General features: G+C 42.8%; 1 protein-coding gene across 1 annotated transcript in view; it reads right to left on the bottom strand.

Annotated features, from left to right (window-relative positions):
• Positions 1-3,953: 3,953 nt before the first annotated feature.
• The window catches only part of LOC144783914 (vomeronasal type-2 receptor 1-like), a 236,567-nt gene continuing 212,676 nt past the window's right edge, over positions 3,954-27,844 (bottom strand). The window contains 5 exon segments of the mRNA XM_078662652.1: positions 3,954-4,588; positions 4,591-4,875; positions 18,905-19,028; positions 19,598-19,825; positions 23,111-23,947. Of these exon segments, the coding sequence (XP_078518778.1) occupies positions 3,954-4,588; positions 4,591-4,875; positions 18,905-19,028; positions 19,598-19,825; positions 23,111-23,947 (2,109 nt within the window).

Below are 27,844 nucleotides of genomic sequence, written 5' to 3'. Positions count from 1 at the left end.
CAAAAACGATTCAGAAAAGGGGGTGGTGATGAACAGAGTGTCTGAATTAAGCAGACCACTCTTACCCAGTCCAAAGATCAGGGCTTTATCCATCACCGTTATTTAGCTCACTGCCCCATCCCAGCTCAGAACCTGGCTATATGCAAATTAGTCTGTCCCTGGCCCAGTGCATCATGGGAACAGGGCAGACCAAACTACCAAGCCAATTCTTCACCAGAAAGGATACAAGCTACCGGGGACCGGTTTCTGGCATTTCAGCCTCGTCGGCCCAGCTTGCTTGAATCCTGATGGAGCAGTGAGCAAGGGACTCATGTCTGTGTATACCCCTTTTCTGAATCATTTTGTCCACCAAAAGCGTGGAAGGGTATACTCAGATGTGAGTCCCTTGCTCATTGCACCATCAGGATTCAAGCAAGCCGGGCCGACGACGCCTGAAATGGCAGAAACCGGTCCCCGGAAGCTTGTTTCCTTCCCAGTACAAGAATTGGCTTGGTAGTTTGGTTTGCCCTGTTCCCATCATGCACTGGGACAGGAACAGACTAATTTGCATATAGCCAAGTTCTGAGCTGGGATGGTGCAGTGAGCTAAAAAACGGTGATGGATCAAGCCCTGATCTTTGGACTGGGTAAGAGTGGTCTGCTTAATTCAGGCACTCTGTTCATCACCACCCCCTTTTCTGAATCTTAATGATTCTGGCTCAGCAACAGATGTATTGTGTGACACAATGTGAAAACAGCCAACCTTTTGGTGACTTCTCCTCAGGCTATCAGTGGAATTTTAGTAGTGGCCCAAGATTGTCTTCGTCACCTTGTTTAGACATCTCTTTATCATTCTCCCGCTCTGATGACTCTGAACTCTCCCGGCGAAATTCCAGAGAAGATCAAACAAACCAAGTTATCTCTTCACCATATAAGGCTCCGTTGGTCGGGGAACCTAACCTTACTTTTGGATCTCAGGGAAGGTCCTTTACTATTCAGCCCACTACTTCATCATCTTTGCAGGACTGTAATGCTGCTTATGCAGTCTACTCTACATAGGATCTTGGAAACGCTGGTGTCTATAAGGACAAATCAAGTGGACCAATCAAAACTGTTGAGAGAAATTCATCATGAACTACAGCACTATAAAAATAATGTGGGCCCTAATGTACCCACTGCAGTAACTGTCTCAGAGCCTGGAGGGGGGGCCATAGTGCTATGCCAGGGGAAACTGAAGGTGAATTAACTTTGGCAGAATCTGTTTATATTTCTAAATGTCCTATGATTGTGCGGAAAAAGCATCATAATTTAAATCCTTTTTATTTTACCTCAAGGCTCAGCCATGCCCAGGGGCCATATACCCGGAATGGATTATCCGGGTTTCATGCCCTACATGCAGGCAAAAAGAAGGCTGTGAGTATGAAAGTGAAAGCTAGTAACGGAGCCATCCCCAAAGGTCACTTCCTGAGGTCCTTGGGTGATAGATTTGTAGATGCATTCTCATACAAAAAAGCAACATCAGATGTAAAATCTGGTCCTAAAAGTAGTCCGATCCCACTTTTTCACCCCGGATAACATGTCCCACTGCAAAAAATAAAGCTCCTAAAGTAGCTTGCAGTAAGGTGGTTAAACCTCAGTCTCTAAACAAATCCCTCAAAGAACTCCCTTTTTACTTCGAATCCCCCTTCAGTTCGCACCTGTTGACATCAGAGCTATTGCTGGATATCAGTCGTAGGGGTCAAAAGCAAAGAAACGCCGGCCTTTGAATGGCTCAAAAATCCTCCATGTAATCCATAAAATTCCCTCCCTTTCAGGGATCTCTTCGCAGGATCTAACTTTGGTTGGGTTTCAACTTTGGGAACAAGGTAGAGAAGTCTCTAGAGTCTCCTTTATTTTGCCATGCATTGCTCAGTTAGTGGTTAAGGCTGAAGAGAACTTAGCTATAGCAGGACCACAAGCCATATGTTCCCCAAAAAAGAACCCCCCCTCTTATCCCCTCAGTTGGGCCCTATTCACCCTGCTATCCTACGTTTGCATAGTGGATTATCCGCTAACCAATGGGAGTGGTTTATACTGTACAATCCGCCCGAAAGGCCAGAATGTACATTGCAAAGTAGCCAGTCACCTAATGACCCAACAGTGATTATAGTAAATGATAGACCACTCACACAGACTAGGCAACCAGTATGGGTGCAGGGTAATAGGTTTTCTCCATTACAGTACCACTTGGAGGATGGCGATCGGAACACCAGTCCTAGCTCCTCCTAGAATGAAGGGCCATCTCCAAAGCTGAGGATACTGAAATATGCATGGGTTTGAACGCTTGAGGAATAGTGGTGAATTGGAGGAAAGTCTGAAACCCTTCCATATGATATTTCTTCAGGAGTCTTAGTTGAGAGAGGACCAGTCAGTAGAAGGCTTTATGGCACTGAATAGCAAAGGCAGGAGCCGGAGTAAGAGGAGAGCATCTGCAGGTGTCCTAACATTAATATCTACCAAGATCATCAGGAGATCATTGGAGGTTATAAATGTATCAAGTGACCTCCAGTTCTCAGTGTTGGAAATGGGCTTGAGCAATAGCACTATTAGATACTTCCTACTTATAAATGTTTATATCCACAAAGTAGACCATCAGCAAATTATATTCTGGCTGGAATTATTTGAATCCCCCTTCCAGCATCTGGTAACAAAATATCCGGAAGCAGTGATAATTATGGCCAGGGATGTTAATGTTTGTCTCTTCCCTGCACAGCTGGACCTGCAGCTGGAGGAGGCTTTGGCTTTTTATAACATTCCCCCAGCCTAGTTCTCCTCGGGTGAAATTAAAAAGGAGGCCAAAATATTGAGTCAATGGCTGGTGAATCATGATCTGACCTATTTAAACATATGTTCGCCAGCAGTAGCAACTTTCTGGCAGGGCCGTCCTTAGGCCCCATTAACTACATTGACCAACTGCACCTTAACAGCCCTTTAGGAACATTATTTCAGCACAGGGGCACTCGCACCGTTTTTAACCAGGCAAGAGCTACCTAAAACATTAAAACTTGACCTAAGTAGGACTGCACCTGACCTATTTTACTAATCACACTCCTCCGTGCACTACCCAGCCCCCACACCCACACGCACCCAACAGCTTCTTCAAAAAGATCCCAAATAAAGAGCACCATTTATGGGAGCCCATCAGGCATTGACGCGCCGGCCTGACGAGGGGAAAACGCCCGATGATGAAGCATGACATCCCTCTGGGTGTGTGAGGGCATCCCAAAGAAAGACCTGTCCTTCCCCCACGTCCAGCCAAGAACTGCACACTCCCTTTTGACTTAGCTTCTTTGGGGGCCTGTGGTCAGGACCTTATAACCGGGCTCACCTGGCCCTCTTTTGTTAAAACCTAAGTTTTTAACACCACTGGTATTTAAATATGATGTTATCCTTAGGAGGAAATCGGTGGAGCTGTTGACAGAAAAGCGTTATTTATATGTGTTGGAATTGCTCCATTTTCACGGTTTGTTGAACAGAGTTTTAATGATGAATTATAGTGGGTAGGGGGTGTTGAGTGTTCTGGGTTGTTAAGATGGGGTCTGTTCTTAATGATGTTAACTGTCAATTATGTTTTAGGATGTTTTATGGACAATTGTCTAAATGAACTTGCTTTCTTACCCTTTGTGAATCTGGGCCTATATGTATGAAGTGTGCACGGGGACAGGCATGGTGTTTGGAGCCCATGACCATGATCAGTGACATGTGACTAGTGACTGTGTTGTGTTCTTCCAGCCCATATTAAATGATGTAGTATTAGGCTGTGGTTTGCTGAATTAAACTTTGATGTTTAAACATCCTGCTGAAAAGAAGGAAACAGATTACATAGTGCTTCCAAAAACTGTGTAATACTCAAATTGAAAAAGGTTAAGGACAAGCTTGTGACAATTTAACATGAGGAGCATGCTAATAGTCATGCTATCAGGCCAACAATTATATTTACAATTTCTTTTTACTTGCGAAAGATGATTTAGAAACTACATTGTCTTTAGTGTTCATATCTGGTCTGACGAATATGACAAAAATCTTGGGAGCAAAGATACAGTACAGAAGCCCAGCACCAGAGGACAAGATTGCAAAGATCTCAACTGCAGCCACATATTTTCCTTGTGTGCTGAGATAGGCTGGGATGAAAGATAACCAGACACATAGGAAGACCAGCATGCTGAAGGTGATGAACTTGGCTTCATTAAATGTATCGGGCAAATTACGAGCCAGAAATGCAATCCCAAAACTTGTAAGTGCCAAGAGTCCCAAGAAAGCCAACATGCAGTAGAACATAAAAATGGATCCCTCATTGCATTCAGCTACAATCTTCCAGTTGGAGACATTCATGTTCAGTTCTGGGAATGGAGCCGATGTCCCCAGCCATATGGCTACAATAGAAGACTGGATAAAAGTACAAGAGAGAATGATAGAGTAAGATGTCCTATAGCTAACCCATTTCCTTAAATTACTGTTGGGCTTGGTGGCTCTAAAGGCGATGACAACCATAGCTGTCTTTGCTAATACTGAAGAAATACAAAGGGAGAAAGACATACCAAAAATCACCTGACGAAGTATGCATGTAAAACATTGGGCCTACCAATGAAAATCAAAGAACAGAGGAAGCACGGCATAAGGGCAGAAAGCAGAAAATAACTAAGCTGCAAATTATTAGCCTTCACCACCGGTGTGTATCGAAACCTAATAAAAATATGCAATACGCCTATTGCATTGAAAAATAGGAAGATAGAGGTCAAAGCCAAGACGAATCCAAGTGGTTCTTCATAGGACAAAAATTCAGTTTGTTTTGGTATGCACTTGTTTTTTTCATTGTTCGACCAGTGGTCATCTGGGCACTTCATGCAGTCCAGGGAATCTACAAATAACAGCAGATCATGCAATTTAGAATAGTGTAGCATAGCATAGCTATCAATTGAAGCAATTTCATCACGGACTCATATTTGATCACAATTTAGAAGTGAGGTAACATGGCGCTGAACAGTCAGGTTTATTAGTAAGTCTAAATATTGTATTTTTCATTTGACAAAATTTCAGCAAATCCATCATGAAAAGCATTAGTCAACAAATGAAAGCATAAATTACCATTATCAGTCCTCTTATTGTAAGCATAAATCAACATCTTATTGTAATTTTCCTTTCCCATGTTAAACTTTTATTCTGATTTATTGTTCCTATCCTGCATACTGAAGGTTTCTGCTACTTCCATTTTGACTGTACACCCCGAGACCCATTTCTGCTAGAGAGAGAGTGTGCTACATGAAAATATTATATACATATATAACTTATCTTTGAACATCTTGGACTGCAAGGCAATAGCTAAGTAGAAGAAACATTTTCTATGGATGTCAGAATAACAACCAAGCCCATCACTGCCAAAGGTCTCGGTGGCTAAAAGAGAAATATGACTAGAATTGGCATAGGAAATAGGTAATACTGGGAAAGAGCTGAACCGCTGTGAGAAAGCAACTGAAAATGTTTTGAAGACCATTTGAAGACAGCAACATACCTTTCCTCAGAACAGTAATTACCAGTCCATGCTTCCCTAAATGAAACCGTTTCTTTCCTAAGTTCACCCTCTATACATTTTATGAATGTGGGAAAGTCAGCCTTAATGTGGTCATCCCCAAAACCATTTGACTGTTTCCCTCTATTTCTTTGGCTGAAATTAGTTTTTTTTGGCCTTAGGACTCGGTGCACTTACCTGCTAACCAGTGCTTATGAGCTTGTGCTCACTCCCATAAACATGGTCAAATTGGTTTACTCTTGATTAGCATGTTTACTTTACCTATTGTTCTCTTGTGGTGTGGTATACCATAGACCTAGGACCTGTGCACATATTGGGCCAGCCCCTTAAAACATGTCCCACATCTGCCAATTCAGCCTGGCTTCGACTTGCCAATATAACTCCCTTGCCAAGCCTTAAACTCTCCTTTTATTACATATACGTCACCCCAAGGTGACTTACCCATATGGCAGTGTGCATTTTCATGTAATGGTTGGACATAAGTTGCATGTCCTGGCAGTGGATATTTCCTAAATTTCATTTTCACTACTGAGAGGTCTACCTGACCCATAAGATAACGTTGGGTTGAAAATGCCACTTTTAGAAAGTGGGCATTTTCCTGCCCTCTCCCATTTGGTGCATGCAGCTTCCCCTCGGACTTTTTCAATTCCTCCCAGACAGTCACACAATAGAGGATTTAGGCATGCCTGAATGAGCTATATGCTGGCAGGATGGGACGAAGGTGGGAACAGCCCCACTTGCAACTGACTGGGCTGTGCTCTGTCTTCACAGAAATGGCTTGTCTTTACTGCATTGTCTCCACAGCCAGCTTGGAGCAAGGATTGGAGAGTCAAGAACTTTCAAGCAGTTCAAAGAGAATCATCTAAAAACATCTACAAAATCAAAGAAGGCACCAGGTGTGAAAATAAGGACCTCAGATCCACTCTTCATTTCAATTTATGGACCTGCGGCAGAACTCTCAGAGGATTGCCTGTTACTGTGGCCTCCTATGTACTCCACACAACTACTCTGCAGCACTTGGAAGAAGTGCTTTCCTGCCTGAAGTCTGCCTTGAGTCCTTAGCGGCCTGCCCTTTTGCTTGGGCCCTTCTTCTCCACCTAAACCCAGGATTACCAGAGTGACTCCAAGGGGTAGATTGTTAGCTACCTCTTCAGAGCCACAGGGATATATCAGATGCTCACCATCTTGAACCCACACCTTGCCCCATTCTGATTGTGTCCTAAACCTCCAAGTAGTGCCCCTCTTTGACCATTTATGGTGGTGCTGAAGATGCCCAGATAGCTAAAATCCAAAACTAGTGACATTACATTTTTTGGGCTAAACACTGCCCTGGGAACTCAGGGAAGACCGAGACCAACTGGCTTGCTGATTGTCCCGAGGTGCATCACTAATCGGCCGGATTTCATTGTAGCTCCTAGAAAATGTTGGGCTAAACACTGCTCCGGGAACGGAGGGACGACCGAGACCAACTTGCTTGCCGATCTGCCCGAGGTGAATCACCAATCTGATTGATTTCATGGTAGCTCCTATAAAATATTTGGCTAAACACTGCTCTGGAAACTGAGCAAAGATCGGGACCAACCTGCTTGCTAATCTGCCTGAGGTGCATCTCCAATTGCTTGGATTTCACAGTAGCTCCTGCTATGTTCTTCTCCGCAGCAGCCCATCCTGTTCAGCAGTCTTTGGTGAAAGGGGTAACTGTCCTCCTGGACCTCTCATTTGCTACAGCCTGCTACCTTGTCCCACTAAACATTTCCGACCTCGATAAAACTGACTGACTCCTAACACAGAAATCTTTGCCACAACCTCGTCCAGTGGCTCCCTGATGATGATGATGCTCCTTCCTTGGATTGAGCCTGCAGCCTTTCCCAATTGAGCTTTAAGCTGTAAGCGCTTGATAAAGCCCAATCCATTTCTTTTACCTGACCCACACTCCACTGTGGTGGGCCACATTTTTTTACTTTGTTCCAGTATTGGGCAACTAGATGTCCGCAGTTGGCTCTTTGATCTTTTAGGGACTCGTTTTTACTAAAAACTCCAGTTCTACGGGTTGGATGTTTGTAATTTTGATCTTGAATAATTTATTAAAATGTACTCTATTTTTGTAAATGTTGTTGAATATTTCTTGTGTTGTGTTTTCACTTTATTAATGTTTGTATGCTGCATAAATACTTTACACACTGCATCTGAATTAAACCTGACTGCTTTTTGTGCCAAGCCACCAAAGGTTAAGCACAGGTTAAGGTAGTGACTTTTTATGGTGGACACTGCTACGGAATGTGGCTGTTGCTTGACCAAGGCTAACACCTGGTCAACCAATAGCTCAATTTCCCACAACCCCTGTCTATGAGGCTCCTCACTTTGTGATCACAAATACATTCTTGCTTTTATATTCTACCTAAATTGTGTATGAAGCTTTTTTCCTTCTAGAATGTTGTTCTCCCAAATTTCATTGAATAAAATATTGATACTTCTGAACATACACAGTAATGGAGCTCAGTGCAGGCATTGCTTGATTATTCATGTAGAATGTTCTTTAATTACTTGTTTATGTCTTACAAAATCATGTCATAAGGCCCCTTGAGCCTGTGAATGACTGGGGCATCATCTCCAGAAAAAACCAGACCGGTTGAAAGAGTTTATAAATCCATATTAAAATTTGACCTTTTGCATTCACTGGATGTACAGTTCATGATATGGTCTTTTTAGTTATATTTTCTATTTTAGCTTCTCTATTCTTGATTCATAGCTATACATACTAGTTTGTTTTAGTTTAATTGTGTGTGCTAAGCATTTTCACATCATACCCTCAAGATTATAGTAAATAATATGTGCTAAGTGTGTGGGTGGTACTTTGTCGGTATACATTATTGACCCCAACAGATTTATATATATTTCTGGTTCCCATATTTATGTACTTCAATATATGCTGGGTCTCATTTTGTTTACATTATATTCTAATTTATTTTGCCCACCCTTCCTCATAACCTGTGCAGGCTCCCAAATTATCCCATGGCAGGCCACCAGTTATTTAAGAAAAAAAGTTATTTTAATTACTTTTATTGTATTTGTATCGAAGTATGATCCTACACAAGAGATGATTTACATTTATTTTCCACATACTTGGGATCTGGACTAAATATATTAATAATGTGACAGAAAATGACGGTTCTCACTTCTATTTAAGAAGACATAGTAAGCTTGATTGACATGAGTGAGCAAAACATTGTGTAGTCTAGAAGATTGCTTGCTTATGTGTGAGAATGCACAACAATCTCCCTCCATGCATGACAATGCCTCCACATTTTAATACGTCCTAATATTTGCATATCACATTTCTGTGTCTTACATTTCTTTACACTCATTTCACTTGATTTTAGAAGGGCATGATCCAATATGCATTTGAGGTCAGCGAAAACATTTGTAGGCACCATGGGTGTTAGTTAGGGGGTCACCAGCGGTCACTGTTGTGACCCCTGGCTGGGACCTTGCAACCCTTGGCACTGCTTTTAGGACCCCTAGCCTCCTTTGTGGCAAAATTCTTGCTAAGACCTCAGCTCCTCACTACATATTTTCTGCAAGTTTTTCATTAAAGTAATAGTGACTATGCCTAGTGTTGCAAGGATGAAATGTACCATACCTACAAAGATATGGTGCATTTGTTCTCACCGCAGTGCTCTAGCACACTTTTGGCAGATATGTGCCAATTCAAACACCCTTTTGCCTCAGTGAAAGGCTGTGTGCATTCTCTGAAGCCTAGGGTTTGCACTGGAATGGGTCTTATTCAGTAAGAAAGCTATGCTTAAAGGCAATGCAGAACACATGCAAAGTTTGAAAAGTATGGAGAAAACCCAAAACAATTCTCTTTGTTTTGTCCGCCTCAAGGAGGAGGCAAAAAATATTGATGCAAATTCCTGTCCCCCAATATTTGTAGATAGGGATTTGCATAAAAATCTGATGGGTGGTTGCTTGGAAATGCCCATGCATCATCTATCGAATGCAACCTAGATGCAAAGCCAAGAAGAGCATTGCACATGTTTGAGTGTCTTTGGGATACTATCCACCACAAATCCAGACGCTCTAATATCTGGCAGAGCTCTGGAGTGGTTCAGGTCCTACCTGAGTGACAGATCTTTCCAGGTGTACGAGGGCAATGTCACCTCCTCTAGCAAGCCTCTGAGATGCGGAGTCCCGCAGGGATCATCATTGAGCCCGACGTTATTTAACGTCTACATGAGGCCACTGGCTGAGATCGTCCGTCCGTATGGTGTTAAGATCGTCACCTACGTGGACGATACTCAGCTGGTGGTATCTCTGGCACAGGCAGGGGGATCTTCGGCGAGTGTAGATCTTGCTGGTTGCCTGGAGATGGTCAAGAGCTGGATGACCAAGTCTTGTCTAAAACTTAATGGAGACAAGACCGAGCTTATGCTCATGGGTCACACTGTACCATCTTCTATAGACACTCTTCGGCCATCCAGCTTAGGTCCTGCCCCTGTTCCAAAAGACGCTATTAAGAGCCTTGGCGTCTGGCTTTACAGGTCGCTGTCATTCGATCAACAGGCAACAAAACTTTCTGCCATTTGTTTCGGCATCCTGAGAGTCATCAGGAAGATCTTACCTCTACTCCCTTTTGAAGCAAGAAAAACCGTGGTTCTGGGCTTGATCCAATCACGGCTGGACTATGGAAATGCATTATACCTCGGAGCTCCTGACTTTACTTTACGCAAATTGCAACTGATACAGAACTGCGCAGCACAAACTCTTTTACAAATCCCCCGCAGATCCTCAGTAAAGTCCGGACTAAGGAAACTGCACTGGCTTCCCGTAAGGGAGAGAGTAAACTTCAAATCACTTTGCATTGCACACCAGACCTTCTGGTCCTTAGGTCCGGCAATTAACCTCCCCCTTATTACACCCTATCTTCCCACCAGACAGCTGCGTTCTACCTCTGCAAACCTAGGCATTGTGCCGCAAATAAAAAAATCAAGATCGGGAGGCCGCTCTTTTTCTCATAACATAGCTAAGCTATGGAATACCCTTCCCCAGCATCTAAGATCTAATCCCGATATCCTCTCTTTCCGTAAACAGCTGAAAACGCTCCTGTTTACCATGTAGATAGGGGAGCCTGACACTTCCTTTTCCTGTTTTAACTCTCAGTTGGTATTCTTAGCGCTTGGACGCCTCAGGGCAGCTATGTGCGCTTTAGAAATCGAAATTCATTAGGCCGGGTTGGGGTCACAAAAGATATTAATGAGTGAGAGGGGGAGTGAGTGTGAGTGATAGAATGAGTGTGAGTGATAATGTGATGTGAAGCCTGCGAGTTTGCTGGCCCTGGTATCCTGAAGGTAAATATTAGCACTTGCAAATGTACGGAAATTCTTAGCAATAATGGCACCTGTGGCACAATGCTTGCACCGGCACACCAAGGTTAATTCTTGGCATAAAGGGCACCAATGCTAAAATATTGGTACTGGCATAATAGAGGTGATTTATGGCAGATAGGGCAACCATGGAAATATAATGGAATACCTAAGGACACTCTTTGGCATATGAACAATTATGGCAGAATGCTAAGAATAGCGCAATGGAGGTAATTTTTTGGCATAAAGGTGCAAAATTCAGAATATGCAAGGGTGGCATCCAGGAGAAAATGTTAGCCCTGACAAACTGAGGATATTTTTTAATGAGGGCCACCTGTGGTGTATTGACTGCAACAATTGCAGAATTATGGCCCTAGCATATTTTATGTCATTTTTTTTATAGAAGAGTCTAAAAGAGTACCTATTTAATATAAAAGAACACCTATGCAATATGAAGGCTGCTGCTGTGTTTATATATAATGTAAGAAGAGACAGGGCCAAAACACACACCTGTCACACACCCTTCTCAATCCTGAAAGAATCTGATTACTTCCCCTTGTTCCCAAATCTGACACAAGTGTTATTTGTTTCATGGAGTCTAATTTCAACCGATAAAATGTTATTGGGGACCCTAATATGGCCTAGGACACCCATAATTTATGATGAGGAATTGATTCAAAAGCTGATTTTAGGCCAATGAAGACCACATACAGATGACCCTTCTTCAGGACCACAATTTTCCAGTTGATAGTACTGAAGTGGAACCTTTCATACATTTTTGGGTGAAAGCCTGCCGAAAGGTCTGACAGGATGTGGTTTTCTGGGGACAACTCAGCAAATTTCACCTATAATTGGTGACTAAAAAGAATCTGCAGACAATCAATCATACTAATAGGTCTATAATGATATGGGTCTTCCCAACAACCCTTTTTTCAGAGTTTTATATAGGGCAAACTTGACCTGAAGGTATCAGGTATCAGAGCACTTTATCTGAGCACCAGTTGAGTTACATTAGTATGCATTCATTTTATTAGGCACGGGGAGAATACGTGATTTGCCCAGAATCACAGAATGTTGAGCACAGTTACTAGACTTGAGGTTTACTAACCTAGCCATTAGGCCATATCCTCTCCCCAACACTTCTTCTTATATGAAGAGACAATCTCAGAGGTCTGCCCTAGTTTGGTTATAGGCCCACCTTCCAGAATAGATTAGGTAAGCATATTAAGAATAAAAAGAGGTTTGGCAGCACAGAGATCCCCAGGGATGCATTCCGGGCCTGGGGCCTTCCCCAAAACTATGGCCTTTATACTATTTAGAGATTCTTGAAGGGATATATGTTTGATGGGTATTATGTGACCATGTTCTGCGGCTTCACCACAAGATACCCCTGTATTTGAGTATAACCGTTCAAAATGCTTGACCCACACCTCGGGTTGCATGTTATAGTCAACCTGCACAAACATTATGGCAGCAACTATGGGCAATAATTCCCCAGATGGTTTAATTGTCACTGGCTGTAACTGCTTTCACTAATCACACTAAATATACATTTCCCAGTTTGATTTTGCTTTGGTTAACTCTGTTTTGACCTTCCTCCTGTACACAGGAATTTCTTTGTGTTTTTTTTCTTTGATACTCATAATTAGGTTTGCCTTGGGAAGCTTACACTGACAGTTAAACCATAGGTGTTGGATCCAATTTCTATTAGAGCTTTTGCATTCCCTTGTAAACAATTTGTGTAGTGTAATGAACAGGTCATCATTGGGCTTTAGTATAGAAGTTAATATTGCTCTAGGAGACCCAGCATTGCTCATGATTTCTAATGTGCTGGCAATGGTGTTATACATTTTTGCCATTAGATTGAGTTGCCCAAATATGTACACTCTTTTTAGGGCCGTTATGTTATGTGAAAGACATATATCACCTGGAAGCCTAGATGTTACAGCATTAGAATTTTAACCATATGTAATTTTCACATTATTTTTATTGCATTGTGGTCGCTATCCCTTTGATCGGAACTGTAAAGTACACCATATACAGCCATAATTGAAGGGCTAACAGTATTTAATTAATGCTGCTTGATTGATTAAGCCTTTTGAATGTGTGAGACCCAGTTTTATCTGACATTACCTGCCATTGCAGGCTCTCAGGCCTAAGTTCTTGGCTAGACCCAGAGGTTGGTTAGATACCACAGACCTCCTTTTGGCTGGTGTGGGATCAAGCTGGGAAACTGCCCAAATTGCATTTTCCTGCTCAGTCAGGACTATTCAGAGTTATCAAAAGACTCAAAAGTTACATTAAAGTCACCAGCTACTATTACTGGCCCTAGATGGTAGGTGGTCAATAAAGTGAATAAGGGTAGTAATAATACTAGACATGTTATTCTGCCCATTAAACCAATTATACACATTGGAAATATAAAGATGTTTGCGCCCTTTGAGAAAAAAATGCCTCGAATCTCAGATGAATTTAGGAAAAGACTCCTAATTCTGTAGTTTAGTGTATTTTTCACCCCTATAACTAGACCACAAAAAGACAGTCTTTCCTTTTTGAAGTTGCTACACAACAGAAATTCATATATGCCAGTCCATAGAATGACTCCGTACTACAAGATTCCTGTGAAGTAGTTTCTTGAGTGGAGTGAGTGCTGTCTTTATCTTAGGGGGTGTTGCACTTTAAACTGATGTTCATTGGCGTTGGACAATGGATAACAAAGCTACACGACAATTAGGTCATCAGTCATATCCTGAATTGGCAGCAAGGTTTGAATACAATTAAAAACCACTCTAGGTGTTACACAATGATATTCACTACTATATCCCGACATATGTTTGATGGACAATTACAAACCCTGTGAAACCAGTAGCTCATTGTATTGGTTACGGATTCTACATCCTCTCTTGCACCGTGCTGCAACGATGATACATTTTTTGTTGTTGTTGTTTTTTTGCAGAGTTTTGTATAGCACGAACTAGACCCGAACCGAATCAGGTATCAGAGCGCTTTACATATTTTCCAGTTACGTTACATGAGGACACACTTTCATTTTAGGCACGGGGAGATTAAGTGATTTGCCCAGAATCACAGGCGGTTTTGGCATCGTTACAGAGACTCGAACCCAGATCCCCAGGTCCAAGGTCGAGCGCCCTAGCCGTTAGGCCAACTCCTCTGTGCATGTATATGGCCCCTCCCACTTAATTTTTGTTTTTCCAAAAAGTTGTTGAAAGGGCATTAGTGTATTATGCTCTACAGCAGTTACATTAAAGAGAGAGTGACTCTGATAAATTCAGGCCAAGACAATCTGTTGGACAAGCCGTGATTGCTGTACGCTCTCTCTTTACAAACTAGACTGGGTCTCCTGGTTAGGCCTGGGTGGTGAACTCCGCTCTGCTTGCAGAGTTTGCAGAGTGTCCTGCACTCCGCGTTACATGGAGTTCTGAAAAACTCTGTTTTGCGTCAAGTTGGCGAGAGCGAGTGAGGAAAATCCACCTCCTGGCAAGATTTTTCCTCGTTTGCGATTGCCAACATCAAGTTGGCGAGCGCGAGCGTGGAAAATAGATCTCCCAGTGAGATTTCTCAACGCGGGTGGGGGGGGCAGGTTTCTCATTGCGAGTGGTCGCATATGCCTGTAACTGCTCGCGTTGAGAAACTACCCGTTCGCGTTGAGAAAGCTGCCGGTCGAGTAAAAATCGATTGAGCGGCAGAAAAGTTATGCTTACGCTGTGCATGGTGCTGTTCGCAATGATTGCACAGTGGGGACAAGCAGCAATCACTGTGCAATCAGGGTGAACGGCATTTTTCTACCGTACTCTGCCACTTGCGCAGCTCCGCGTTGTGCAGGAGAGTTTTTTTGCACTTCGCGTAGCTTCGCGAAGTGCAACTCCGCCAACTCCACCCAGGGTTACTCCTGATGGAAGTGAAGGAGGAGGGAATTCTATTGTAAGCCTTCCTATCCCTTTAGTACACCTTTGCCATTTGATGGCAACCCAAAGATATTACTGAACTTCGAGGCCCTAAGGTATTCAGGGCATTTGTGAACAGCAGACATTAATTGGCCAAGGATGCCTAGTGATGTGTTGGTGGCTCAGTTTGTTGAAGGTACCACCACCAACTGTTGAAATAAGGGAATAAATTTAGAATATTGTTCCGTAAGGAACTTCATTTAGATGCTGAACTTCTTCGGCTCAGTCTTGAGATCCCTTTCAAGATGAAACAAGTCTGTATTCATAGCAGCTTGTTGCCTAGCGCTGTTGAAAGTGGTAGGAGAGCTGCCTGGTGGATCAATGTAATGAGAGGCAGAAAGCTCCCCTTTCGCCAATGCAGAGTAGAGACTTTTACTTCATGGGTGATCAGTCCAGATGTTGAATCAAACACTTGCTGAATTGTTGAATTTGGAAGGACCCCATCACTACACAGTCGTTTTCTGAGTAGGCAGCTTACAAGAGCGATGACCATCGAATTTGACAGACTTATCCACCTGTTTCATGAATATTTTGGCTAGGTGTTTCTCTTTTGCTTTCGGACCTGGTGTTGTAATGATTGAAGAAGAGGAAGGTGTAGGTTTTAAGTTTGAATCAACCTCCTCAATCAAGTCATCAAATTCTCCCAGAGTGTTAATTCTATTTGACTGTTTGGATGTTTTCTTAGATGAGGAAGCCCCCGTAGATGTCACGATGACCTTTCTTTTCCCTACTGTGAGTAGAACAAAAGGCAGGAGGAAGTTAAAAGTCCTGACGTTAGTGCTCCAGTGAATCTAATAATTTGTGGAAAGACAAGTCAATAAAGAATTTAACAAAAACAATTTAGACAACAAAGTCAAGATAACTGCAACACTCATCAGTACTCACAATGGAACCAGACACAAATCTTCCGTAGCATACTGGTGTCAATGGAGTATCCCAGCTCACCCTTATCCGGGTAATGTTAAGAGAAGACAGGCTCACTCCTGGCCCAGTCTTCGCCCGGGAGCAGTGCACTCTTGACCCGCACTGCAAGAGTGCAAGTCCAGCAATATAGTGGTCAACAGCAAGTGGATGGCAGCAGCGTTGGTGCTTCCCCGGGTGCTTACAATTATGTACCCTGGAGTCCCTTCACCAGCCCCTCAACAAATTTAGGGGCATATTATCAACAACTAGCGATATTTAATGCTAAATGAGCTTAGTGACATTTTTTTTTATCTCCGCGCATCGCCGGATTTTATCGCTGAGATAATGTGCTATTTGCAACATTTATCTCCAATGCGAGAAAATTTCCGGCGATAGCAGCGAAATGCGTGAATATCGCTGGAAATCCAGCGATATTCAGGCATTATCCCTAATGGGGACTTAGCCTGAATATCCACCTCCCATTGGATATACAGGCTAAGAGGTGGTCTGAGCAGATGTTAGTTTTCAGCAATATTCGCGCTTAACGCACATTTTTTTATCGCTACGCCTGCATTGATAATAGGCGATAGCGATATTATCGACTGCATTCAGTCGCTAACATGTTGGGTGCGCCCACTTTGCATGTCATTAGCGATAAATATCACTGACATGCAAAACGGGCCCTAAACCGCTCGCTATCGCCTCAAAGCTGTCGCTAACTGATGTTAGCGACAGCTTGCTAATAGGGCGATGAAGTTATTGCCGCTTTGCGGCCGAAACGGCCCCAAAGCGGTGATTATTTCATATCGCCCGCCTTGATAATATACCCCTTAGTGTCTTGCACTGTGGGAGTGCAAGTGGCACTATAAAGTAATCAACAGCAGGCGGGCTAGGAGTAGCATGGGTGCCTCCACAGGCACTAGGATTTATGGGCCCTGGAGTCACGTCATCAGCCCCTCAGGAAATTTGGAGTATTGTCAAGTCAAATTTTATGTCCCAGAACTATCAAAGATCAAGTCAGCACCATAATATAGGTGGTATCCAAAATAGGCATTTGTCTGAGTTATAATGTTGTACTAATGAGTTGCTTTGGAACTTCAGCCACAGCAGTGCTCTTCTTAGTGTCATGCGACATGCCTTCCTGAAAGAAATCAGAATCAAGGGTCACATCAAGTTTCTTTCTGTGAAGTCTAGAGTCAAAGACTATGTGGGTATTTTGGTAAATCGATAGCCATGCAATAAATGGGTTTCCTTTTGAGAAAACTCTTCATAATGGTCAGTGGGCCCTGGAAAGCAATTGGAAATCTATATGAAATACCTTTTACTTGGAAATGATATAAAAAATGACGAGCTACTGTAACCTGCAATATCTATTCAACACCTGACAGCAAAGATATGGAATAGAAGTTAGAGTGATCAGATTGACCAGGTGCTCCTGAAATTCTGAATGAGGTGGCTACTGAATCAGGAATTGAGAACTGTAGCATTCAAAAAAGCTGGCCATTTCAAGGTGTGATATGGAAGAATACTGATTTGGAGCCGAACACATCTTTGTTTTACAGCCTTGAAGTTAGAAGGAGAGATGTGTCCTGGCAGAGGAATTGTCATTGAAGTTTTGAAAACAATGTTGGTGGTCCTAAAATGGATAACATTGACAAGTAGTATTAGTAGTAATAGTAGTAGTAGCAGTAGTAACATTTTATTCGATTTTCACAAAAATCACAAAAGCGCACATAATAATACAAGAAATAAGAACTCATTCAATGACCACCACAACGAATTGTTAATATTAATAAATACATGCAAAAAAGTCAAGAAAGGTAGGACTAACTAAAAATTAAGCTAAAAAGGATTGTGCAGCATAAAATGAGCTAAAAAGAATAAAACCCAGTCAAAAACTCACACTAAAAGTCACAAATGATTGCCGCCGCTGTTAAAGCCCCAGATAAAAGGCGAGTCAGATAAAGCAAATAGTGGTGGATGCTAGCAACTGAAGAAAGAGAAAGGTTGGCCTCATTTCATAGGCATTGAAAAGTAAATGACTAAGGGCCAGATGTAGGTAATTCCTATTTACCGACTCTTAAATACCGACTCATACCGAATCGGTATTTAAGAGTCGGTAAATAGGAAGGAGGCAGATGTAGGTAAAAAATTACCGATATTTACCGAATCGGTAAATACCGAATCGGTATTTCACATCGATTCCTATGGGCCTTGAAGCCCATAGGAATCAATGTGAAATACCGATTCGGTATTTACAGATTCGGTAAATACCGAATCCTGCAAGGGCGCAGGGGGTGTCACTTTGACACCCTCTAGCACCCCAAGTACAGGCATGTGTGCCATGTGGCACACAGACATGCCCTAAGGGCATGTCTGTGTGTCACATGGCACAGGTGTGCATGCACAGATGTGCATGCACACCTGAATTGGGTATTTTACCACCCAATAGGATTGGGTGGTAAAATACCGACTCTTAAGGGCCTGGGGCACTCTTAGGAGTGTCACCTACATATGGATTTACAGAATCGGTATATTTACCGATTCGGTAAAATACCGAAGTGGTAAATTTACCGAATCGGTAAATATACCGATTCTGTAAATTCAGACCCACCTACACCTCAAAAGCCAAACACCGGTCGGTAACGGCCGAAATCCGACCGGATATTGCGACCTACATCTGGCCCTAGGTGAGAATACCTGTGGGGAGAAGGACTAGGGCTGAGGAATGAGAAGGAACAGCAGAGAACTGCAGGATTTGAAATAGTGATAAATGTAGCTTACTTTAGGCATGATGCCAAATTATTTATAGGTAATATGATACAGTCATCTAATTATCTCCAGGTTTACCCTTGAGAACGTGCCTCATATCAAATACCGTATTTTATTTGCCATAACATAACATGACAAAATATTTTTTTCACAATGTACATTTTCTATTGACGCAAGTGGTGAGAGAAAGTAAAGTATGTCCCCTACCTTTGGATTCCTCTGCCTAAACTTTGAAAATAATGTTACAAATCGCATTTTAACATTTTCTGATTGCATTGCTTTTAACTGAAACAATTAAAGAAATTTGATTTCATTTTTCGAAATCATTTTTTTGGAAGAAGGCAATGGGTCCCTTACCTGTTTGGTTGGCAATGCTTCCAGCTGGACAGGGCACACAGGTGAAACAACAGCTTGGACGTCCTGAAATGACAGACTTCCTGTATCCTGGAGCACAGCTCTCACTGCAGACTGACAAAGGAACCTGGAAACATATCAAAGATGACAGTGTCTAATTACCAATAACTTGTAAGTCCAGAATTCCATTGCGAAAAGGTAGTCAGAAAACAAGGAACACTGTTTTTCTGAGAGTAACTCAGATTATATGCTTGCTACCAAGAATTCAATGAAAGCATCAAATACAATGAAAAAAAAGAGGTTTTTTTAATGAAAAAGCATAGAGACTATTTGAAAATGTTTCTGTAATGTCTTGAAATTATTCAACAGTATGAATAAGCAGTCGCGGCTCGTGCAGGGAGGTCCGGTGAGGCAGGAAGGCGGGGCGGGGGAGGGGCAGGGTTGGGGTTGCTAAAAACCGGAGTATGGATAATTGGAGGTAAGTAAACTATTTAATAAATAAAACGAATTTTGTAGCGCGTGCTGCCTTGCATTTTGCGACATTATGCAGTCTATCATATGGAGGACCCCCCCAGAGAGTGAATAACTAATCCTATTGATCAATGCAACAACTGTCTTCACATAACACAACAAATAGCTTTTAATTTATGAGGACAAATTTGGAAAGTAATACTAGTCTTAATATTTTGTTCTCACCTGACTTTGTTTTCCACCCCACAAGATTGCAGTCTTGTTACTGAGAAATGTAAGGGCGGGATTATAATTGGCATCATACATCCCCACTTTAATAAAGCTGCTGGTGTCCTTGGATGTCATGTGCCAATGCAACAAATCCAGGAATGGCGGGGAGTCTCCGGATGCATAAAAAAAGAACTCTTCACCATCAGCAGTTCTGGTGTGTACATTCTTCACATAGTGCAGTATCTGTACAAAAACCACAACACACCTTGTTGGAAATTATGGTAAAAAATTAGCCATACTTAAGTGCAAACAATGTTTGAGAACAGTGATGTGAAATGGAGATACACTCCAGTAATATGGTGTATCCCATATTGCAGTGATCAAGCCCCCATATTTAAATCACTTGGATTACCAGAACTTCTAAATAATCAGCTAAGTGGCCCTTGGGGGGGTTGTGGGTGTCGCCGAGCTCTTTGCCGGGACCGGTTTCGGCCGATTTTGTTACAGGGCCGATTTTGCATGCTGCAAAAACGGCCCTGTAAGAAAAACGGCCCCCAGGGGCCCCAAACCGGCCCCCCACCCGTGCGGCGCAGCAGGGGATTGCCCGGTGCCCGCTACGGCCAGTCCGGCCCTGAAGGCAAGTGCTTTAAGCTATTTAATGAACAGTACAGACGGAAGAATCTCCAAGTTCAAATAATACAATTTAAAATATGGCAAGATACACGAAAAAGAAGGACTCTAGTGACCTTGAAGAGAAATATCAGGACACAGAGGTCAAGAGCAAAGAAGTATCTAAATGGCATGAATTATTTCATACAACAGGGGAGAACAAGGAATATTCCTGATCCCGGATATGGGATGCATACTTGTCGAGTGAGTCAAGACCAGGAAACCTTATGGCAAGTATCTTTTAACATCTGGGATCTCTTATGCATATATAAATCACAATCAGGGGTAAAAAAACCTGTGCTGGCGGGTAAATACACCATGCGCAGGAAAAACCCAGTGTTGATGCTGATGTGAAAAGAATGGCGTTTCTAGTGGTGAACTGAATAGCAGTGCTTAGAAAAATGTGAGTTTGTGAAAAGAAAGAGAAGAAGGCTCTAAAATTAGGTCGTGATCGGGAAAACAATTTTAATAACACCCTCACACTCCTAAATCAATAAAAACAGTGCAATTTAGTGGTATAACAAATGTCCACTAAAAAAGGATGTAAGGTCGACATGTTTCTGCAGACAAATGGGGTCTAGAGATCCCCTGCTGCTTCCTCAGGACCATTAGTGCTACTGCTAAATTAAATAACGTAAACCATATCACCTGAAAGTGTATGTGTAATCATCTTCTCATCCTAAAATTTAGGAGGAAAATAGTATATATGAAGGTACAGTGTCAAGAATTCAATTAAAACAACATAACATGCACGTTGTGCCCTAGGTTATAATGTTATGTAGAATGTGCTAGTCATAAGCGAATATTGACCAACATCTAGACCGTCAGAATCGATCATAAATCACTAATTTAGTAAGTTTTGCACGTGATGGGAAGGAACAGCTCCACCTCACCTGGCACGAGCTCAGGTAGTGGATGCACCGCACTATGAAAGAAACAACAAATAAAAGATGTATCTACATCTATATACAATCCTTAGTCAAACCCGTCTCAGCATGCGCCACACCCGCGTCACACACCCACAGATGCCAGGGAACGTCACCTGGTCGAGTTTACTATTTAACGCAAAATGGTGGTAGTGGTCATTAGACCCAAAAAGCCAATAGTAGCCGGTCCACGCATCACCCACACAATGACTCACCTCTCCTACATAACATTATAACCTAGGGCACAACGTGCATGTTATGTTGTTTTAATTGAATTCTTGACACTGTACCTTCATATATACTATTTTCCTCCTAAATTTTAGGATGAGAAGATGATTACACATACACTTTCAGGTGATATGGTTTACATTATTTAATTTAGCAGTAGCACTAATGGTCCTGAGGAAGCAGCAGGGGATCTCTAGACCCCATTTGTCTGCAGAAACATGTCGACCTTACATCTTTTTTTAGTGGACATTTGTTATACCACTAAATTGCACTGTTTTTATTGATTTAGGAGTGTGAGGGTGTTATTAAAATTGTTTTCCCGATCACGACCTAATTTTAGAGCCTTCTTCTCTTTCTTTTCACAAACTCACATTTTTCTAAGCACTGCTATTCAGTTCACCACTAGAAACGCCATTCTTTTCACATCAGCATCAACACTGGGTTTTTCCTGCGCATGGTGTATTTACCCGCCAGCACAGGTTTTTTTACCCCTGATTGTGATTTATATATGCATAAGAGATCCCAGATGATGAAGGGCGGTCTCGATGGTGGACTGATGGGAACTCGTTTTAGTTAAAACTACTCCCTTTCTTCCTGTATATTTAGGTACATTGTTCATGTTGGACTCTCTGTTAATTCTAGGTTGGTGTCAATTCTGTTCAGGGGGCTTAACAGATAGGGTCTATAAACTTACCCCTGGGACCTCTTTTGTGTTTGGAAGTATCTTTTAACACTTTATACTGTATTGTCAAACCAGCTGCACTTAAGAAGAACAATCTTTTCACATTACACAGGGCATATTAGACCCCACCCCTCTGAAATTTGCCAAAATCGGAAGATTGGAAGGGTATTGCAAGAAATGCGATGGAGTGTATGTAGACAACATCCATATTATTGTAACACTCTTTAGAGTTTTTTGTTACAGGAAAAGGTATTATCAGGGTGTCAACTCCATCACCTTTACCTTGTTTAGGTGCTCCAGTCAGTCCTTTGTATGGCTAACCAATTAGCAAGAGTGCCCTGTTTGGCTATTAAGTGACATTTTACTCTTTTCATGGTAGCTCTTTGGGTTGACATGCTGTGTTTTTCATGCTAATTTATCCCTCACTTCACACTGAAGGCATGAGTTACTCATAACCTTCCTGCTCCCTGATGTATCTGATTCTGAATACAAATGCTAAGTCTGCTTCCTTGTTACATCCTCATGATGAAATAAGGGCTGAAACAAGGCACATGCTACTTGGGTTACTCCTTGATAATATTCCAATGATAATATTACTCTCAGAGCGCGTTCCTTATCCCAATCCTAAAAGTTAAGGACTAAAGGGTCAGAATCAGAATCAGAATTATGTTAATTCGGCTGCAAACAGCCATAAAGCATGAAAGATGTGCAAAATAGCAATATAATACATACATATATGACTAACGAGTCATTTGTTGGATATTTGTTAGTCAATAAAATAAGGTTGGTTGGATATACGGCAGCTTCTGGTCACAGCCATTAGAGGAAAAGCTTAAAAATCTCAGTTAAGCTTTGGTTGAGTAAGGCAGGAGGATCTTTGTGTCAAGAGTTGGGCTTACCTCAGTATTATGTAACTACTGTAATAAGGAAAAATTCATCTGAGTAATGAGATTACTAGTTTGTGGTAGTAGTAAGCCTTAGCTATGCAAGAGCAAAACCACATCCACACATGGCTGCACTCACCTGCCATTGCTTAAATTCCTTAGGATCTGCACAAGACCTGTTCATAAAGGGACCTTCATGCGGTTTGCAATGAATCAGATCATGCAGTGACTGGGCCAAGGCATAAATGGCAAGGGATGCACCATGGGGGACCCTGAAATCATTCACATCGAAAACTGAGGAATCAAGGGATTGCATCTTTTCCATGCCAGTGCAGAGTCCTTTGTCATCTGTCATGTTCCCTCCTTTTGCCCCATTAAAAATATGTGCCCATTTGCATCCGAAAAGCTTCTCCCAGGCTCTCTTTAAAAAAATATCCTCCATATCCTTCAATGGTTGCTTGTTATACAAAAACTCTTTAAACCCAGGGATGTTCCCACTATAAACAGCAAACCCCAGTGTGCCGTTCAACGTTTCCCATAAGTCTCTTTCAGAAAATACTGCCGAAGGAACCCAAGTCAGAACTCCAAGCCATATTTTTCCATTGATCCCATGAGGTGATATCTCCTTCAGAATTGGGGTGATATGCATTATCAGTGTCCAGCAGACTATCACTTTAGCAGTGGATGATTTCAGAATGCCAGCAACATGGGCTACAGATGCCTTGCTGCTTTGTGTGGGGAGAATCTCAAAGAATTCAATGCAAATCCCATGAATGGTGGCCTCTTTCCTTAGTAATTGGCAGCCCTGGAGAGCAAGGTCATTATTGGAGGCAATAATTCCAATCCATGTCCATCCAAAATGAAGCAGTACTTGCACCAGTGCATCAGGCTGGAATGAAAGGCTTGTCACTGTCCGTAGGAAGGTTGGAAACTGGACTTTGTCACTGAGAATGGGGAGTGCAGAAGCATAGCTGATCTGTTCAGTGAAAATAAATATTAGCTTTAAAACAAAGAACTAGAAATAGCAATTTAAATGAAAAGGCATTGCATTCCTTATATTTGGGGTGTATTTCCTTCATCTTTTTTAAAGCTTTTAAAGAAAAGCTGTTAATAATTTAAAAACATTGCAATGGCTTAAAAGATGGAAAGGATCACAATGCCAACAATTAAATCAAAGCGTCAAATATCAAAAATAAAGTAACAATCTGTTAAAGCAAATGTGGGATGCTAATCATATTCTGGCAAATACAAGTCTCTCTTTCATCCCAATAAGACTTAAACAATACATTATTCTCTGACACAGTGGATATTCCTTAAATGTCTTAATATTAAACAGGTTATCCCTCAACACAAAAACTAGACTAGGACCCTGAAGACTGGCATATCTTTGTCCTGGTTTAAACCTACCCTTCATGGCTGAAGTTCTTAAAACTTGTATCGCAAACGCCTAACAATCAACATAGAAGACAACAACCTACTTGATGACTATTATTCAGACTGCAGCACAGAAGTCCATGGATGAAATAGTATATGATCAATTTGGCATTTTAGAAAAACCAAAATCTCAGTTACATTTGAAGTGGCCATTCATGCTTCTTTGCCAAAATTTTGGCCGTTCTAATGGAGATCGGGGGCAGAGATATGAAATGGTTTAAATCCTATCTGGTAAACCTCTCCCAGCAAGGTAAACTTGCAAACTCCCTCTTACATCCTCTACAACAAAGAGTCCTGCATGGCTCCATCGTTTTTCAGAGTCATTAGTTATAAATGGATTCCTGTGCCTCTCTCCAGATGAAATCTATCATCTGTTTCCACCTATAGTAAACTGATATAATGCAGCTATATAGGAGAATATCTCCCTTTGAGGACATAACTGATTTTTGCATAACTCTACGTTATGTGAAAGTTAAGACCCAGTAAACCAAATTCGTACTGATATCCACTTTCACACAGCACCATGCAGGTTCAAGTCTGTCTTCATGCAACAAATATACTAGCCTGCAAGACAACCACCATTGCTGGAATTGAAAAATCCTTGGTTTTCACTCTGGGCAAAAACCAACACAATCACACCCACACTAGTGTTTTAGGAAAGGTGTCCAAACACCAAATCTAATTCCCGATCACAACTGAAAATGTCAAGATTCAGCTGTGGCAACTGGCTTGTGTCAGATATATCAAGAATCCATTTGGTTCTTCTAAGGACAGCCTAATGCTGCAGCCTGACAGGCATCACAGTTATTCTAATCTTTTGAAACAGGATCCACATTTAGGAAAGAAATCTATTCCAACCAGTCTGTGTAGTACACAAGACTACCACCTACCAGGCACACAAAGTAGTCTTGCCAGGTACCTCACATTCACTTTGAATCAGTGACTCACCCTTGAAACTACATCATTCAAAAACGAAAATACTCTGAAGCAATTCTTTGTAAGGAGGCCTCCTAATGTTTGGACCTCCACAGCCTCCTCAAAGTTTAAAAATGCACCCACCTTAATGTGTCACTCCGATTTGCTCCTCTCCAGGCCCAGCAACGTCCACGAATAGCGAGGCACTTTCAGCCCCCAAAACCGAGTCACCCGATGTCTGGGGGCACCTGGAGGCGCAGGGGCATCCCGGAGGCAAACTAGGAGCCTTGGGTGTTGTTTACGGAGCAAAGACGTTATTGTCACTGGAGCCCATGGCGCCTTCTAAGATGGCGGCCATTCCCAAGCTCGATCTCTGCCACAAACGCTGAAGCCCCGGGACCTGAGGGGAGCCGTGCAGAGAATACCGTACCGCAGGGCATCGGTGACACTATCCACCTACCCCCGGGACCCTCTTTCAGCCAATAGGGAAGAGTGAGCCTCGCTTCGGCAACCGCGACAGAAGGGCTGCTCTCCATGCGGGGACCCCGTTGGTTGGGGAGGACCTCTGGTGGAACTGAAGCTCTTGAGGACCGGTCTTGAAGAGAACACCAGGTATGGAGGAGGGTGGAGGGGCTTCCCTGACACGAGGGTGGACTACCGGGAGCAATTACAGCAGTTTGGTGCCTGACCTTAAGATGGCGTTAGTCAGGTGCCATCTCACTACCTTGTGGGGGAGCCCCAACTCATGGCCCTATGTCCTGCATGATACCTCCGCCGCCAAAGCCCTCTCGGCATAGGTGAGAAGCGCTTGGGCTCACCATCCTCCTGCATGCAAGGTCTCTCCCAGTGTGGCTCTGGTTGAAGCAAGCTCTTTGGCACCAGGGGGTCCCCTGTACCCCGTTCCGTGACCCAACTTCCTCCTGACCTGGTTTGTATTCTCTAATGTCTGACTGACTCTGACTTCTAAGGGCCACCCGGGTTACTCGTTGACTAGCAATACTCCACAGAGGAGTCCAATCTGACCTGCACCCTAAGATGTCTGCCGAGGGACTGACCCCCAACAGTCTGCAACACGTAATGATTCTTCCCAAGAGCCTCCAACCACGTCCACAATGGAAAGTTACTGACCAGGGTCAAACATGAACAAAGGGGTACAGAGAGATGAGCTACCACCTGCCAGATAGGCACATGCTATCTACAATCTACAACAGGAGAGAAAATAATAACAAAGAACAGTGTTCTGCTGAGACAAGCAATACTGAGTAATGAGGCCTCGTACGGGCACAGCCTAAGCAGTCTAATAGGGATTATGAAATACAAAATGGAGTCACACTTCCTAACTGGAGCCTGCACATTACGGGGATAACTCAGTGGGTTGCATAACGTGAATACAAATGGTGTCTATTTAGCACACACTGCTAACCTAATATAGCATGAAACGAGTGCATTGCAGGAATGCGAATTTCAAACCTAACAACACGGTGGGGCCCCGGGTTACAGGTGATTCCAGGAAACACAAGGACGTGCTGACAAAATTCAGCTCTTTTGAAACCAAGGAGATGGTTCTTCAGAATGCACAAGCACTGCACAAGGTGTCCTTCCAGGGTGCAACGTGCTCTCTGTATCAGGATGTAGCCCAAGCCACACTTGTTCGACGCCAGCTGCCCTAAGAGACCGCAAGGTGAAATATAGATGGACCTACCCCTTTCGGACTAGCTTTCTCACTTGACAATAAGAACTACCACTGCACTGATTTGGAAGCGGCGACAACGTTTCTGGGTATCAAATGGCCTGCCCCTGCCCAAACGCCAGAGAGTGGTGGAGGAAGCAGCAGGCTCAAAGAAGCAGGAGGGCAGTCCTTGGCTACAGCAGCGGAGAGCTTGTAAGACCACTACGGGATGATGAGGTATCTGCTCTCTGCCATCCACATGCAGTGTTTCTTGTGAAGACTTCAGCCGGGCTTGCAGTGCGGGTCTTGAACTCATGCCCTCTGAACATCGGCTACTCTGTCTCTTAAGGATGAGGTTGAGGGGGGGAGGGGATCGAAGTTGTCCTGACCATGAGGGGGGGAGGGGATCGAAGTTGTCCTGACCATCGACAGCACTTATTGCTATCCCTAGCTAATATCTTACTTGTACCTACGTAGCAGTTCTACGGGCCTTGGAGGCGGAATTTGGACGGCCCCAGATAATGCTTTAATTGCGGTTCTCCTTTGTGATAGAGAATCCCCGAGCTTACAGTTATGGTGTATATTTGTTACTGATAATATTGTTTTGGTGTCACAGTACATTCTGCTTTTATTTTAGGTTGCTTGGTACGATGGGAGGGAGGAATGGTCTGGAGGGACATGCTCCCCAGAGTGCAGTTGCAGAAACAAGCTGGAGGATTTGATGCTAACTGATGGGGATTAATTGCTTAACGTGGTACGTAGAAGGCATTAATTACCCTAACAAAAGAAACCTGGTCTGGAAAGTCCTAACTGAACACCAGATTAAAATAGCTGCCCTGCAAGAGACACATATTC

The sequence above is a fragment of the Lissotriton helveticus genome, chromosome 10, assembly GCF_964261635.1.
Source record: "Lissotriton helveticus chromosome 10, aLisHel1.1, whole genome shotgun sequence".
Lineage (NCBI taxonomy): Eukaryota > Metazoa > Chordata > Amphibia > Caudata > Salamandridae > Lissotriton > Lissotriton helveticus.
The sequence above is the reverse complement of the archived record's forward strand: the minus strand, read 5'-3'. Positions and strand labels throughout refer to the sequence as shown.